This window comes from Rhinolophus hipposideros (genome assembly GCF_964194185.1).
Source record: "Rhinolophus hipposideros genome assembly, chromosome: 3".
In the NCBI taxonomy this organism is placed as follows: domain Eukaryota; kingdom Metazoa; phylum Chordata; class Mammalia; order Chiroptera; family Rhinolophidae; genus Rhinolophus; species Rhinolophus hipposideros.
In genome coordinates, this window is record NC_138049.1 from 25,567,605 (window position 1) to 25,584,872 (window position 17,268).

Below are 17,268 nucleotides of genomic sequence, written 5' to 3' on the forward strand. Positions count from 1 at the left end.
AATACAAATTATTAAGATCCTTTTGGTGCTCAATACAAAACATGCTGTATTTTCCTTCTCTCCCAAACGCATACATATGTTCTACCTCTGTGATTTCCTACTTCCCTCCTTTTCTCTGTCCTTCCCTCTCTTTTCCCCCAAATCCTCCTTTTTCTTATATGCATCTGTACCTCACTGTTTTATCAAAATGGTGGGAATATGACTGACACAAGCCTGAGGCAATCAAAGCAACTGGCCCTGTGCACCTTTTTATACATAATTTCCAGTGTGGCTAAAGAAAAAGTTGACCCCTTGTGGGATGGAGTGGGAATAAGCAGGATAAAAGGGAAGATTTTTCTTTGACTCAAACATCGATCACTCCCTTACCATTTCCTTTTTGGAGGACTTGCCTCGCAAACAGTAAATTATGGTTTAGAATTCACTTAAATCAATTTGGAGTCATCAAGTAGCATACTGCTTTGTTTTTCTTTAGCATCTTATTTCTATTTCTGTTCAGATCTGAAGTTGAATACCCACAGTTCCCACACTGTCTGGGAAAATATATCACTTACACTGTTGTGTGATATGAGTATCCATTTTGTTACTCATTCATTCAGTCTGTTGGGAGGAAAAAAATAAATTTTCCTCTACCAACTTTGGTTCAGTGATTGTGGACTTGTGAACTGACAAAAGACAGATTAACAGGAAATAAGACAAAGTTTATTCATGTACCCGTACGTGGGAGCAAACAGAGAAGTGGCTCCTGAACAGCTAGAGTTAAGAGTTTGTTTATCTTAATAAGAAAAGTCCTTAATAGGACTTTGAGGGAACTCACACAGTGGGAAACTAATGAGAAACAAGTGGAAGGCACTGGAAAGTTTTGTAAAGGTTTTGTGTATGTAATTTCTCATCGAGGTATGAGAGGTTCTGAATTTTCCAGAGAGGGTTTTCAAGAGGCTTTGTTTAAGTCCACAAAAGAAGTTTAGATACGTTTTTTTTCTGCAGCTGCTATTTATTTAGATGTTTTTATTCAGCTTAAAATCTTCATACCACACTTGTAGGTCCAAGTGGATCCCATCAGTTCATTCAACAAATATTTATTGAACACCTACTATGTGAAAGGCACTATTCTAGGTGTTGGGGATACAGCAGAGAACAATACAGAGAAAAATCCTTGCCCTCACTGAGGTTGTAGTCTAGTGACAGATGGACAATTAGCAACATAAATAAGTAAAATTTGTGGTATGTTTGATAAAGATCAGCGTTAAGGAGAAAAATAAAGCAGAGAAAAAAAAATAGGAAGTTACAGTATAATGGGATGTACAATTTTTGACAAGGAAGCCAGGATGACTCCTTGAGAAGATGATATTTGAATAAACATCTGAGGGAGGAGAGATCAATCAAACTAGATATTTGTACCTGCAGCATTTTTAGCATTCTATTAATGTTATTAATAGTTATTCATGTTTTTCACATTTATATATTAAGATGGCAATACAAACTGAAAATTAACAAGCCTACTTTTTGGGTCTTTGAGGTGACCACTCACCTAATGTACCTAATGTAATTAAGTACAGAGGGACGTGCATGGGTTCTAGAAAGTGGTTGCTTTACTGTCGGTCCCCTGACAATGCAAGGACCGACATTGTCAATTGGCCTTGTCGATATTGTCTTCCTACGCTGATTTTCTTTGCAGCACCAATATAGATTGTTCTGGGCAGGCAACAATAGAAGAATGATTCTAGAAGTCTTCCCATCATTGCTTCCAAATTCAATCGTTTCCCTTGGCAACAACCTGACTTGCTAGCCTATTGCCATAGAAATAGAATGCAAAATATATAACCAGTATAATCTTACATTTTATTTTTCTAAAACACTCCTTCCCCCGCTTCTCTTTTTGTCTACATTTGTCATTTAACACAGCGTACCTTCCCTTGGCCCTTGGCCCAGCTCTATTCAACTTTTTCTTACCATCACACAGATAATTCTCTCTCCCTATAGGCCAGGCCAGTCTCCTCGAACCTGCCTTTTCGATTTATATGTCTGTCTTGTAAGACTAGAAAGAAGAGATAAAAAGAAACCAAGCATCAGTTACCTATTGGAATGGTTTTCAGTCACGTTTGTCTTATTAAGTCCTTTAGACTTTTACTATGACCACTTCTAACAGAAGTCAACTTCTGTACCTCATAAATAATCTCTTAAAAAAAGAATAGTCTTTTGATGCTTTAGATTCCTGAGGGAAACTAAAACTTGTGCAGCTTCATCTCTAGGCTTATATGCTTCACTGCACTGTATAAATATCCCTGTGGCAAAACTCATTTTAACCGAAGGTAAACTGATACTGATTTTAAATGTTTTGGCACCTGATTAAAAAAAAAAAAAGGTTCTTATCAATTTTTCTATAGCTTGATTAATTCATTAAGCAAATAATTACTGAGCATCTACTAAAGCCATATATTGGTAAGAGTAGGATATAGCAATTAAAGATAAAGTCTTAGTTCTTAAAGAGCTCAGAGTCCAGACTGGATTGTGGAGTGGGGAAGAGTGATAAATGCATTGGAGAGAGAGTGCAGATGGCTTTGGAAGCACATCAGACCAGACGCTAACCTGGATTTTGAGGGTCAGATGGATGGTTCAGAAAAGCTTCCTGGAGCTTGGTTTTGAAGGATGAGGCCGAATTACCAAGATAGCAAACATAGTATGTATAAATGTACAATGAATGATCTTGGGAACCTCACCGAGAGTTCTTGGAGGAGATTGAAGAGAGAGAAGGTTGGACACAGAGGCAGCAATAAGATCCTGAAGGACATTTAGGCTGTGCTAAGGAGTTTGGATTTGATCCTAGAAGTAACAAGGAGCCAATAAAGTAGAGGCAGTAGTATAAACATGGAAAGCTCACTTTGGAACTTTGGGCCTCAGAAAGTTCACTATCGACTTAATGGAGAATGAACTGGAAAACAGGGCCAAATGAGAGGAGGGGGATGGGAGGCCAGTTAAAATACGTAACTCAGGGATGTAGTGTACAGAACGGGGAGTATAGTCAATAATATAATAACTTTGCACAGTGACAGTTGGGTACTAGACTCATCATGGGTATCACAATGTACGGTCTCTAAATGCTGAATCACTACGTTATACACCTGAATCTAATATAACATTGTATGCCAACTATACTTTAATAAAAAAAATGTGTTTCTAAAAAGAGTCTGTAGAATTAGTACAGAATTTGGCAATCAGTTTGATATGGGGAGCAAGAGAAAGGGAAGAATGGGTCTAAGAGGACCACCAGAGGTTGACAGGTGTCTGCTTGAATGGATGTCTAGTGGATATTGACTGTATGCTGGAATACCTTTATAATACAGGAGTTTGGAAAAAGAGCCAACATTCATCTTTTAGGCTCTTATGCTATAAAAGGATTTTCCTACAGCGTTAGTAGTGGAAAGAACACAAAATCTGGAATCTTATGAGCTGGTTTAAACTACAACTCTGACATATTTTCACTGGAAAAGATATATCTGATCATTTGTAAACTGGAGCTTATCATAGACCTTCCTTACTATGACCCAGGCTTATTATGACCATCAAATGAGGTAGATTATTGAAAGTTAATTTTTTTTCTTTTAAATTATAGAGCATTATAATAACATAAGGTGGTGGTAATACTAGTTTCAGCCTATAGGTTTCTATTCCTTTGAGAGTGCATACTGGCAAAGATGAACCACTTTGGTGATGCTTCCTGCCCTGCCTCCTGCTGGTCTGGGTCCTGGCTAGTAGATTTGCAGCACACAGGGCACAGTGTCACAGAAATTCGGGCCACAGGAATTGGGTGTGGAGACTCGGGTTCCTTCCGGTGGCATTTTTGGACTATGTTTACTGCCTCTTTGCTAAAGCCCAGTTTAATCTCCTTGTCTGTGGAAATTGCTAAATGATCCCTGCTACATATTCTTCCACCTAAGAACATACCTGGTCTTCTGCTCTGGACTAGGACAATCAGCCTTACATTAGCAGCCAGAATAAAAGTATTCTCTCGTCTACCACTGGGTACCTAGGAATGAATGCTCAGGGTTGCCACTGGGAAAGTAGACACCTCCCTTCCAGACTTGGCCTCTGTCCTCAGCCAGAAACGAATCCATGATAGGGAGATAATTGCTCACCCAGTCCTGGCATAGTATTGGGCATAGCTTTTCCCAAGAGTGTACAATCTAATTGCCTCCTATTAAGACTTGGGAACCTGCTGGAAACATATAACCTGGAACTGGTAGCAACACCTCCTCCCCCACATCTTCCTCATCTTCTATGGCAGTGATTTCTCAAGTGAAAATGTTTTGTGCCCCAGAGAATTTGCAGAGTGATCTGATTGCTTACTTCTGTAGGTAATTTGTTATTTTTCAATCTCTGCTTCATTTTATGATCTCTTTGCCTTTCATATTTTGTCATTTCCCTATAATATATCTGAATGTGAATTTATTTTTGTTCTCCCTTTTTAGGGCTCAATTTCCGGAAGTTATATTTCTGTCTTAAATCCTTTTTTAGAGTATCTTTTAGCTTTTTCTCATGTTTTTTGATTTCATATTTTATAACCTTATATTAAATGTTCTTATTTTACAGTTTCAGTTTTATTTTATTTTAGAAAGTTATAGAGATTGATATTTGTTAAATCGGCTCTCACTAGTGGTGAATTATCTCCTTATATATTTAAAATTGTGGATTGTGAGCTCAATCTCGGTCCATTACCAGTGAGCGTCCTGCATAGCCCATGTTAAGGAAGTCTCCCTGTAAAATATTTTTGCTTTGTTTCTGCTAGGAATGCCAGGGATGTCCCAGGCTCAAGACCAATTGTGGGTATTATAATTGTAAATATGGACTGCAAAAAGCGTGAAGATCAGCCTATGGTTGAAAGTATTCAGAGAGTATTCATTTCTGTTCACTCAGAGCTCAGTCTGAGGCAGACAAACTGCTTTTTGTTTCCCAATACATGGGGCTGACTTTTTTCTAATCTATCCTTTCACCAAGTTAAAGTCCTTCAAGAACCTTGGGTTTGTGTGTCCCAGCTCTTTTCCTAGTGTAGACACAAGTCCTCATTTCCTATCCCCTCATGGGCATTAAGACTAATGTCCCAGATAAGGGGTTGACAGATAGTAGCCCAAAGGTCAAATCCAACTCACCACTTCTTAGCAAATAAAGTTTTATTGGAATACAATCATTCCCATTTGCTTATATACAGAGGTTGCCAAAAAAAAAAAGTGTGCACATTTTAAGAAAGGAAAAAGCTGTATTAAAATTGTAATATTCAATATAAACTGATAACAAAAGATGAATACATTTTTTTTGGCAGCCACCATATATTGACTGGGCCATTTTCATGTTACCGAGCCAGAATTGAGTAGTTGCCACAGAGATTGTATGGCCCACAAATGTGAAAATATTCAGTATTTGGCCCTTTACAGCATTGTTTGCCAACCCTTGCCCTAGATTAATGAGACTGACAGCTCTGCCCTGATCCCCACACCTTGGGCTGCAGGGACATCAGTTCTTGTGATTACCTGTTGAGTGTTCCTTTTCCTCTTTACTTCTAGCTCCTGGTATTCTTTACTTTTTTATAAGCCCACCTAGACATTTAAAAGTATATATATATATATATATGTTTTATTTTATCTAGATGTTTTAGCAGGAAAGTTTTTAGGTAACTAGTCTACCATATTGCCAAAACAAGAAGCCCCCTTTCATTGTCTTTGGAGAGTAATATATTATTTTTTTATATTTCTTTGACTTAACCATTGAACTTTCATCATTTGAACATTTTCTTTGTTTTCTAATGCAATTATTTAAGGCCATGAAAATTGTCATCTATATACCTCCCTATCTGTGGGTATTTGACATGTAATGCTGTCCTTGTCATTCCTTGTAACTATTTTGTAATTCCTATAATCATTTCATTGAGCAATTCTTTGATTGTTTTAAAGTACAACAGTCAGTTTTCAAATATGTTTGTTGACTATCTTATTTTTAATATCCTGTAGTCAAACATCATGGTCTTTATGATATCAGTTATTTGGAATTGTTGAAATTTTCTTTGTGGCTTAACATGTCACCAAATATTATATGTTTTTGATATATGCATGAAAGGAATTTTTATCTGGGTGCAGGGCTCCGAGAGCTCTGTATATGTTGCATCAAATTTGTTAATCGTGCCATTAGAGTCTCTACTTTAAATTTGTTTTCTTGATATGTCAGTTTCCAAAAGAGTTCTATTAAATACTACTGTAGTTTATGTTTGTCTACTTTTCTTGGTAATTTTATGAGCTCTATTTTATATATTTTAAGGCTATGTTGTGAGTGTAAAAATCCATAATCATTGTCATCTTTTGGTTTATTCGACAGTATTAATGTTAAATTTGCTAGCTTATAAATGTTAGAAATTGATTTTTTTTCAGTTTTTTTAAATGAAACCCTTCAATGAGTTGAATCTAGCTGTGTGTAGGCTACCAGTTTTATACTCAAGCAAAATATGGATAGTAGAAGGAGATTATTCTTATCATCTCTCCTGTGGGTCTGTAGTTTTACACTGAATATCTACAAAGATATGGCTTAATCATTTGAGGGCTCTACATCCTGTAATTTTAGCCTGAGACAAAGGATAGTCCTTTCTGGATGATGTTTCCAGGTCTGAGGAAGTCTCTATCAGATGCTCTCTAAATGCCTTTTATTTTTATCCAGTTTTTCATATTTGACTGATACGCTTGATAGTTTGGGGTTTAGGGGTATGGATATTTCCTTTTTATACCAAAAATAAAAATTTTTCTCCATTTTTCATTTTTAAAGTGTTTTTGGTCTTAGGGAATTGGGCATGATGTAGAAAGAATCCTTACATTATCATTGTCAACTAGTAAGACATCAAATTTTTCTTCTTACCCAAAGCCTTTCAGTGGTTTTATTCTCCTGGTAGAGTGTGAAAAACTTGGACAACACCAAAAGCTGAAAAATAAAAGAAAGATTAATTAGATGTGACAGGTATTGATGCTAATCATACTTATCTCAGAATCAATGAAAAAGAGGATTTAGTGGGTAAAATAACCAACTGAGCTTTTGAAGAAACTTTTATGGATTTAAATAATATCGTCCTCTCTGTATTTGTAACAGTTGTGAAAACATGAACACACTAGCTGCTTTATGTTTGTTGAGAGTGTCTCTCTTTTTTAGTTCTTGAAGCTGTTTTTTAGAATTTGTCGCCCCTGTTAAAACCGTCTGACAAATACTCTCGGAAAAAGTTGATGTTGAAAATGGAGAATACAACTAATGTTTCCATCTTCTCTCCTCATTTTTCCTTTTATAGTATGACTATGAACATGACGAAAATGGTGACCGAGTTGTTTTAGGAAAAGGCACTTACGGGATAGTCTATGCAGGTCGAGACCTGAGCAACCAAGTCAGAATCGCTATTAAGGAAATCCCCGAAAGAGATAGCAGGTACGGCAATTGGGCTTAATAAAAAGCTGTTTTCTAAGTTATGTTTGGTTGTTTGCAGCATGTTAGAAAATATTTTGTTGATATTCTAAGTAATGAAACTGTCTGAAAACTCCATCGTTTTAATTAGTTCCCTCTGAGGTTTAGCTGCTGTATCATTCAGGGATTCAATGACAAGTCTTTGATGGGAAAGGATGATAGCTCTGAGGTACCAAGGACAGGACTTTCAAAGAGAAGGAAAGAGAATGGACCTGTGTGTGTGTTGGGCCCAGTTTATATTAGGTAATGTTTGGTTTATTATATGCATAGGATGGGGAATAAACATTATCAGAAATGGTGTGAAACAAAGGTTCCAGTTTCCAGTCCGGCATATAAGAAGCTTGGAAGTTCCCTTTTATTTGGCCATTATGGTCAGGTCACATGATCAGTTTTCTTCAAAAAAGACACTCTCGGGAGCTCCCTGGGTCATCTGCTACCTATCCTCTCCACTCATAAATCTAAAAAGCACCTCAAGGTTAACATGGCCAAAACTGAACCGTGAATTTTTACCCCCAAATGTACTCTACTGAAGTATTCTTCCCTATTTCAGTTAAGGTTACCCCATCCATCTAGCTTTTCAGGCTAAAACCTAAGATTCGTTTGGATTCCTCTCTCTCCACATCTACTCCACAAGACTCTAGTCTAAGCCTTCAGGTCTCCCACCAGACTCCCTAGTGCAACTACCTTGTAACTCATCTCTGCTTTTACTCTTTCCTCCACCCTAACTCCATCCTGCCTCAGAGAACCCACAGAGTTTTCTTTAATGTGAAATTAAAACCACATCATGTCTCTACTGCTTAAAACACTTCAATGGATTCTTAACAAGCATGAAACCCAGTCCCCTTAGCATAGACGTCTGCCTCCCTCTGTGTCCTCAACTGTTCCATCGCAGCCACACTGACATCTCCTTCTCCATCAAGCACATCAAGGCTTATTTCCCAGATCTCAGCAGGATTGCCTCATTTTCATCATTTAGTTCTCAATTCAAATTTCAAGCAATCAGAGAGGCTTTCCCTGACTACCCCAAGCGGAAAAAGATATCCTCTCCCATGCAAACGGTGTCAAAGGTCCCCGCTCTCTCTGCTTCTCCATTCTTAGTGTATGCCTTTCACAGGTGACCACTCTGCTTCCAGCCTTCATATCTGCATTCCAGGCAGGAAAAAGAAAAAGAAAAACAAACTTTTCCAGAAATGTCCAGCATACTTTTACCTGTGTTGCGTTAGCCAAAAGTAACTGTCCCTAACTACAAGAGAGGCTAAGAACTCAGTGGCATTGTCTTTGGTTGATGCAAAGGTAATTGTGGTTTTTGCAATTTTTAACCTTTTAAACCACAATTACTTTTGCACCAATCTAATAGCTGCCCATTTGTTTTTACAAACAAAATCGTACAAAGAGGGAAGAACAGATACTCGGTAGACAAACACCTGTTTCTGTCTGCCACGCGTATGGCTTCATGTTTTCTCTGCTATTGTTACAGAGTTTCCTCTTGGTTAATTCATGAGACATATTTATGAATTCTTATGAAATGATGATAGAAATTACTCATTAAATACCAAGATTAATGTATACAAATGTGTCATATTAAAATTTTTATTAATTTTTCCTAAGTAATTATTAATTATTCTTAAGTAATATGTACACAGAGTAGATTTTGAAACAATATAAAAGTTAAAGGGTCATCGCTATCAAATTGCTGTAGCAAACTCACTAATCTTCAGCAACATCCCCTCCTCTCCCACCACCAGATGAATATAAGTAGGTACTTAGAGAAAACCACTTTTAAAATTAGCTTTGTAGCTTAAGTTGATTCAGCCACCACTATGCACATGCAAAGCCCACCAATAGTAACAAAGGTCATGCATTTGGCATCATGTGGGTTGTTTGAAAGCATGTGCATGACAGGCCCTTCTCTTGAACAGCTGGCACGGGGCATCTCCTGTTCCCTATAAAAGAAGCTTACAATGAAATCAATCATGTTATTGGAAGATACAACACACAAAGGTATTTCCATCTATGTGCCCTGGAGAGGTTTCGATGTCGCATTTAAAAAGATAGCAGCTAGAATAATTACTAAGGTACTAGGATGGGTGTTAATTATACATAATGCAGCATACACTAAGCACTGCCATCTGTAATAAAGGATGACAGCAACAGAAACAGTCTTCTGTGTTTCCTTCACACTCTATAAACACTTTGTTAGAGTTGTAAGACAGAAGTAGTGGATTTCAAGTGTACTGTTATAATCTAGCCCAAGTGATTGTTAACCTCAGGTTGGCTTCCTCCTCTAACATCCTTCAAACACCTGAACTACTTGTGCAGATCACTTATTCTCCATCCAGCTGTATACTAGAGCCATCTGAGGGACTTTTAAAAATACTAATGCTCAGATTGCACCTCCCCAAAATTCTGGGATGGGAATATGATAGTTTTTAAAAGCCTTCCCAAATGTCCAGCCAAGGTGGAAAATAGTGGTTTAGATGGTTGTTGTGGGAATTTGACTCAGAGGAGGTGCTCTGGAGACAATGGTAGATTAATGATTACAAAGTTGGATATATACAAATATATATACATACACGAATATATAAGCATCTCTGACCATGCCATTTCTTCCTTCCATTGTTACAGTTAATTAACAAAAAGTAGGATTTCCTTATAATTCCCATAGACAAGCAGAGCTTCTTGACCTAAACAAATTATAATTTCATGCTTATTCAGTGCGTGTCACTCACACTTTCATTTACACTTAATGAGAATTGCTGAGTGTTACCTATCATTTCCATATTAGAGAAGAGTTCTTATTCTTAGCTAGGATGAATCCTGACTATTATTGTAACTTTTGAGCTATCCTTTGGTTAAATAATGTGTGTGGGGGGATGGGGGGTAGGGTGGAACGGACGTATATTTGCTTCTCCAGGATCTTACATTTAAACATTCATGATTGATTTTCAACAGAGGGTCAGGAGGTGGGAGCCCTTAGGTTCATCGTAAACTGAGTTAGTCATTTGCTTAAGGTGCTTTAGTCGTCTTGATCTCCTAAATCTTAACAATAGGCCCGATATTTGCCACTAATTTATCTCATGCATATTAAGAGCAGTCTCATTAACTAGTATTAATAACGTGTTTTAAACCCCATGGAAACAATAACCTGCAAATATCTTGATAGTTAACAGCCATTACCTAAGTATCGTATTGGTAACACTGTATACTGGTTATTTCTTGTGTTATCTGGTTCAAGCAATTATCAAAATGGTGATGTTGTCCTTAATTGATATCCTGTTAAAGGCTTCAGTTTAATATCTACCTGCCTTTATAGTCCCTAGAGAAATTCTAAAGAAAGATAAAATGAGTAAAAGATCTAATATACAAGTCAATTTTTTTGTTACTGGCAGCTTTCTGAGTAATATTTCACAGATTATAAAGGTTTCTTTACCTTAAATAAATTTGGATGTTTATATTCTGATAATTACTTTAGCTTATAGCTTATCCCAAAAGCTTCATGAAAATGGTATTATTCCTTACTAATCAGTTCTAGTATTTGTTATTGGCATTCAAAAAAATCCATTCTGCTTATATGGATTTGCCATTGTAAGAGGTGAGCATTTCTTGTACATTGGACTGAAGCAAGTTAAGAGGCATCAGATTTGCATTTAATATCTTAGGTGTGCCTTTCACACCTGTAGCCTTCATTGTATGGCAGGAAAAACAAAAGTAGGCAATCATTTTGATACTCTGTTTATCATTGCTGACACCCTACCCTAGTTAGTTATACAATAATTATACTAGAGCTGCAATGGGTTCAAGATTGTTAAGGGTCTAAGTTTTATAGTACTTCAAATAATCATCAAAAGTATTGTGCTGTCTGTTCCAGAAATATAAAATACTTTCATTTTAAAATTTGATAAAGTAGCATATACCATATATGTGATTTTGAAGTCTGACTTAAAGCTGGTCTTTCAGTGTGGAGTCTTGATTGGTAGTAAGTTTCAAAAAAAAAAAAAAGCCTGATAGAATCAGTGGACAAAATAATGTGAGGATTTCAAGGCAAGGGGCTCACGGAAACTTGGGATATGAATGGTTTTATATTTTCCATTGAAAACTTGATGGGTGGGCCTTTTAGTCAGTTCTGAAATGAACATGAAAGTTATTTACAATTTTTATTTTCCTGGGCAAGAATCTCCTGGGATAGTAAAGTTATATTATGAGGCCATAATAAAGTTATGAGGCCAAAGTCGTATTAATGTGGGCAGTGAGCTGTGTCGATAACTCCAGTTTTTCCTGGGTGGAAATCTTAGCTCTGTCACTTGCTAGCTTTGAAATCTTAGGCAGGTTAGGCGTCCTCTCTGTGAATCAATTTCCTCATCTGTAAAATGGTCACCTTAATAGTACCTTCTCCTGGGGGTTGTTGTAAGAAATGATTTAATCTATACAAAAGGTTTACAAATGAATTAATCTATTAGGTTGGTGCAAAAGTAATTGCGGTTTTTGCAGTGATTTTTAACCTTTTAAACAGCAATTACTTTTGCACCAACCTAATATATGAAAGGCCCAACACATTTTCCCTCAACCCCTACCACGGTTCCAACTTCACAAAATTTATATTATTAGAAATAAAGGCCTTAGATGGTCATATTTGATGTTACACACGGGCATATATTTGGCTGACATTTTCCATTTATTGTGTAAATTTGTGTGATAAAATCTGGCTACATAATTAGCTCATCAACATTTGCATGTCTTTTTAGATACTCCCAGCCCCTACATGAAGAAATAGCATTGCATAAGCATCTGAAGCACAAAAATATTGTCCAGTATCTGGGTTCTTTCAGTGAGAATGGTTTCATAAAAATCTTCATGGAGCAGGTTCCAGGAGGTAAGAGATGTTTTTTTTTCTTTAAAAAGTATAAATTTCTAGGGCCTTGAAGAGGAGTAAAATTGAATGGGGTTTACAAATATATAGGTTTTAATTTGTCTAAGTTTAAAGAAACATTAGACATGTGACATTTTCTTGTAGTTTATTAGGACAAAATAAGTAAATATCTGAACCATTTTATCAGTCACTGTGCCTTGGATTAAGGTTAGCGAATGAGTGGCTTTTTACTATTTACTATTTGATAATGTGCATCTTCAGAGCAGGGATACTTGCCTAATCACATTTGAGCCCAAGTATCTAGAGTATAGTTCCTGGGCCACTGTGACTAACCAATAAATATTAGCTTAAATTAGTGTTACATTATTAATGTACTTTAAAGAGCTCATTCGGGTAAGATTTTATTCGTTGTTTTTCCCTACTTTGTAGGAAGTCTTTCTGCTCTTCTTCGTTCCAAGTGGGGCCCATTGAAAGACAATGAGCAAACAATTGGATTTTATACAAAGCAAATACTCGAAGGATTAAAATACCTCCACGACAATCAGATAGTTCACAGGGATATAAAGGTAGGATGACCACAACTGCTTTTCATAAGTTCCTTGGTGGGTAATTGTTTTATTTGTAAAAGCCATGTTGTGTTATGGGTGTTAATTTAGAATGGCAAATAAATAAATCTTTGAAATAGCAGACATACGAGAGGGTTCTGTGCCCTGAATCAGTTACTGATGTTCATGTCTTATCTTTTCTACTCAAAGAATAAACTCCTTAACCAGGTTCAACCAACAAAGACTGAGCTTCCCCTGCATGCCTGGTCCTGTTAGGTTCTCCCTGTAGGTGGTAACACAGCAGAGCCAAGGTGAACAGGGTACAGCCCCTGCTCCTGGTGAGCTTACTGACTGGTTAATCTTTGCATACTTGCCCATGGTAGCTCCTTAGTAAATATTTATTGAATCAATGGATGAATGGTTGGAAGGAAAAAAAGTAAAATCCCCTCTTCTCACAATAATATATTCAGGGATTGAACTAAAATTAGATAATTTATTCTCTTCTCTTTAAAAAGAGAAAATTCAGAACTAATAATTTTTGACATACTTTATATTACTGTCCTAAAAGTAACCCAAATATCCATTTATTTGTGATATCCCTAAATATTCCAGGAAAAGAAGTAAAACAATGTAGAAAAGGAAGTAAAGTGACCAGGAAATTATGAGTATCATAATTGAGTTTACCATACATGTACCATATACAGACGGCCTGTACTACCGTGTTTCCCCGAAAATAAGACCTAGTGGGACAATCAGCTCAAATGCGTCTTTTGGAGCAAAAATTAATATAAGACTTGGTATTATATTACATTGTATTGTATTGTATTGTATTGTATTGTATTGTATTGTATTGTATTATACCCGGTCTTATATTACAGTAAAATAAGACCTGGTCTTATATTAATTTTTGCTCCAAAAGGTGCATTAGAGCTGATTGTCCAGCTAGGTTTTATTTTTGGGGAAACACGGTATCTGTGAACCACAGCGAACTCTGACTAGGAACGACGATTGACCTTGTGACCTGGGTAGCAGAGTGTGAACAACTGATAACGTATAAACAAAAATGATGTCAAGAATTCACTTTTGAGATTAAGTATCAATGATGAGTACAGAATTAGTGTGCTTGTTTGCTCGAAGGACACCTTTTCTTATTGGACTTGCCAGCTAACAACAAACAGTATAGGAAGTAAGATAACATTTTTGATTAAAGTCCTCTGTTCTCTAGGGTGACAATGTGTTGATTAATACCTATAGTGGTGTTCTCAAGATCTCTGACTTCGGGACATCAAAGAGGCTGGCTGGCATCAACCCATGTACTGAAACTTTTACTGGTATGTGTTTGCAATGATGATGCAGATCTCATATAGTTGAAGAAATAATTGCTGTGTTTGAGCATAATGTGAGAGATAATTTAGTTTTGTCTTGCAAACATTAATGTTGATATCTTGATGCTCCCTGAAAAATGTTATGCAGAATTTGATCTGGCCCTTTTCTTATCTTGTATTTATGACTTGTTCAGTCTCCTGGTTAATGCCACTGGAGTTTTTTGTGTTTTTTTTTTACTCTCAGTTTGTTATTTGTTGTTCTTTTCATGTCATTACTTCTCTTCTCCTTGGCCTACAATCACTATAACCCTGACAAGATTTGTTTTTTAACATTTCTTTTAGCCCAGCTTCTCTGTGATTCTTACTCATACCTTAATCACTTCCCATTTGGACCATGAGTTCCCGCTCTCCTAATCTGTTTACTCCCTGCGGTGTATTCCTCTATTCACAACATAAATAACTGGAGGATTTCAACTGGGAAAGAGGAAGTGACTCATCAACTCAAGTGAGGCGAGGAGAGAGCTTTCCTAAGAAATTAGGTAATGCAGCCACTGAGCTGCCTCTAGAGCAAAGTCCTGGAAGGGTGGAGACAAAGGGATTTACAAAAAGGTAATGGCATCTGAGAAGAAACTAAGGCTCAGAGAGATTAATCCACTGTCCAACAGATATCAAAAGGGCGTCTGCAACTTCAATCCTGTTCTCCATTCCAAGTTCTTATCACTCCATTCTCCTCTTTCTCATGAAGTATTGTTGTTGTTGTTGTTGTTGTTGTTGTTAGAGAGAGAGACTCGATTTAAGGGAAAAAAAGAATGAGTAATTTTTGTCTAATACAAAATAAAATGGCCAGATGTCCCCATTTCTGAGTTCTGTGAGGTAGCGGGTAGTACCTCCATTTTGCAGTTGAGGAAATTGAGAGAGAAAAGGGACATCCCAGCCAGAAGTCACAACAGTTTATAAGTGATAGAACTCAGATGTTTTTATTTACCCTTTGCTCTTTGCTTGGCCCTTCTTGCTTCAGTCAGTCTTTCTCTCCACTTTGCTGAAGTATCTGTTCTGGAAGCTTGGGAGGGGGGAAAGAGGAGAGAGAAATTCCTTAAGTTTTTCCTCAGAACATTCCATCAGCAACATCTCTGGCCTAGTTCCTACTCTCACAGCAATGAGCATTTCAGGGCAAAGAACTAAACACATTTAGAATGTGCTTTTTGGAACAAAAGAAAATTCCAGCTTGTTGGTAGCTTTAAATGTCTTTACATTTCTTTTTTCATACTGTCTTAATTTGGCAAGAGGCATTTTATTTTATTTTTTTATTGTAATTTTTATTGATTTTTAATTAAATTTATCACAGCGATATTGATTAGTAAAATTATATAGCTTTCAAGTGTACATTTCTGTAATATATCATCTGTATATTGCAGTGTTCTTTCACCACCCAGAGTCAGTTCTTCTTCCATCACCATATATTTGACCCCGTTTACCCTCTTCTACCATCCTCCCTCTCCCCTTACCTGCTGGTAAGCACTGTCTTTGTCTTTGAGTTTTTGTTTCCTCATTTGTTTGTTTTGTTTGTTTGCTGCTTTCAGTTTTACATTTCACATATGAGTGAAGTGATATGGTTCTCCACTTTTTCTGTCTAACTTACTTCGCTGAGCACAATAATGTCAAGATCCATCCATGTTGTAACAAATGGCAGTATGTCACCTTTTCTTATGCCAAAGGCAAGAAGCATTTTAGGTGCTTCCAAGACTCAGTAACTTCTGAAAGGAAAATCCCTACTTTCATACACTTTATTTGGGCAAGGTGTTAATTTTATATCTTATGCTAATCTTGAAAACATTTTTTTTTTTTTAAATTCCTGAAGGAGTTATAAGAAATCAGTCATCCCAGAGCCTTTTGCTTGTACTTCTTGCAGTGGCCATAAGGGAGAGTGACACGTGTGACTGATGTGTGGAGGTCTGTCTCCAGTGTTAATCATGAGGGCCTGGGGGGTACAGACCTTTATTCTTTATGCGCTCACCATCATAGACTTCACAGCACTAACTCGGGGCTAGCCAAGTCAGAGCTGCTTGGTCAACCTCTGATCAACGGAGCTGAAAGACATTGACCTATTTCCCCTCTTGGTGATGTAGTGAGAAGGAAGGCAGCAGCAACTACCATTTATGGAGTGCTGACTGTATACCCGACTGTGTTAAGTGGTTTATATGTGTTATTTTATTGAAATTCATATATCAACCCTAGTCCTTAGGTATCATCCCAGTTTATGGTGAGAAAATGAATGTTCAAAGAGGTTAAATAACTCTCCCGATGTCACCAAGCTAGTAAGTAATAAATAGAGTTATGATTCAAAATAGACTTAACATGCCAAGTAGAATTATTAACTTCTTCCCAGACCTGTTCCACTCACACTTCTCCCCATCTCAATAGAAGGCCATTCCAAACATAGAATTATCCAAGGCACCTCTCTTTTCTCACACTCCAACTCAATCCATGAGGGGAACCTTTGGCTCTACCTTCAAAATGTGTCCAAAATTAGACCACTTCCTCACTGCCTCCATTGCGACCACCCTCGTTTCATACTTGCATTACCTCAGTAGCCTGTTCTCCGTGCTTCCTCTCTTGCCCCCCACCCCTACTGTCTGTTCTCAACACCACAGCCAAAGTGACCCTTTTAAAACATAAATTAAGCCCTATCACTCAGACCTCAGTGGCTTTCTACTTCTTTCAGAGCAAACAAATGCCAAAATCCTGGCAATGGTGGACAAGGCTCTGACCTGATTTGGAGTCCATTACCTTTTAGACCTCATTTTCTACTCCAACCCACCTTGCTCACTCTGTGCCAGAAACATAGGCCTTCCTACATTTCCTTCATTTTGCTGCAGGACCTTTGCACATGCTTTTCCTTCTGCTAGTAGCGCTCTTCTCCCAGCTATCTGCATGGCTAAGTCCCTCACCTTCTTCAAGTCTTAACTCAGATGTCACCTCAGTGAGGCCCTCCCTATTTACATGGCAGCCCTCCCTAGGCTCTCCTGCTCCCCTTTCCCTATTTTTCACT

The 17,268-nt window shown here is 37.3% G+C and overlaps 1 protein-coding gene across 1 annotated transcript in view; it reads left to right on the top strand.

The window, feature by feature from the left end:
- MAP3K5 (mitogen-activated protein kinase kinase kinase 5) overlaps window positions 1-17,268 on the top strand; it is a 178,298-nt gene that overhangs the window by 126,960 nt on the left and 34,070 nt on the right. The window contains exons 15-18 of the mRNA XM_081044707.1: window positions 7,313-7,446; window positions 12,225-12,352; window positions 12,779-12,915; window positions 14,120-14,225. Of these exons, the coding sequence (XP_080900833.1) occupies window positions 7,313-7,446; window positions 12,225-12,352; window positions 12,779-12,915; window positions 14,120-14,225 (505 nt within the window). The remainder of the gene's footprint in view (window positions 1-7,312; window positions 7,447-12,224; window positions 12,353-12,778; window positions 12,916-14,119; window positions 14,226-17,268) is intronic.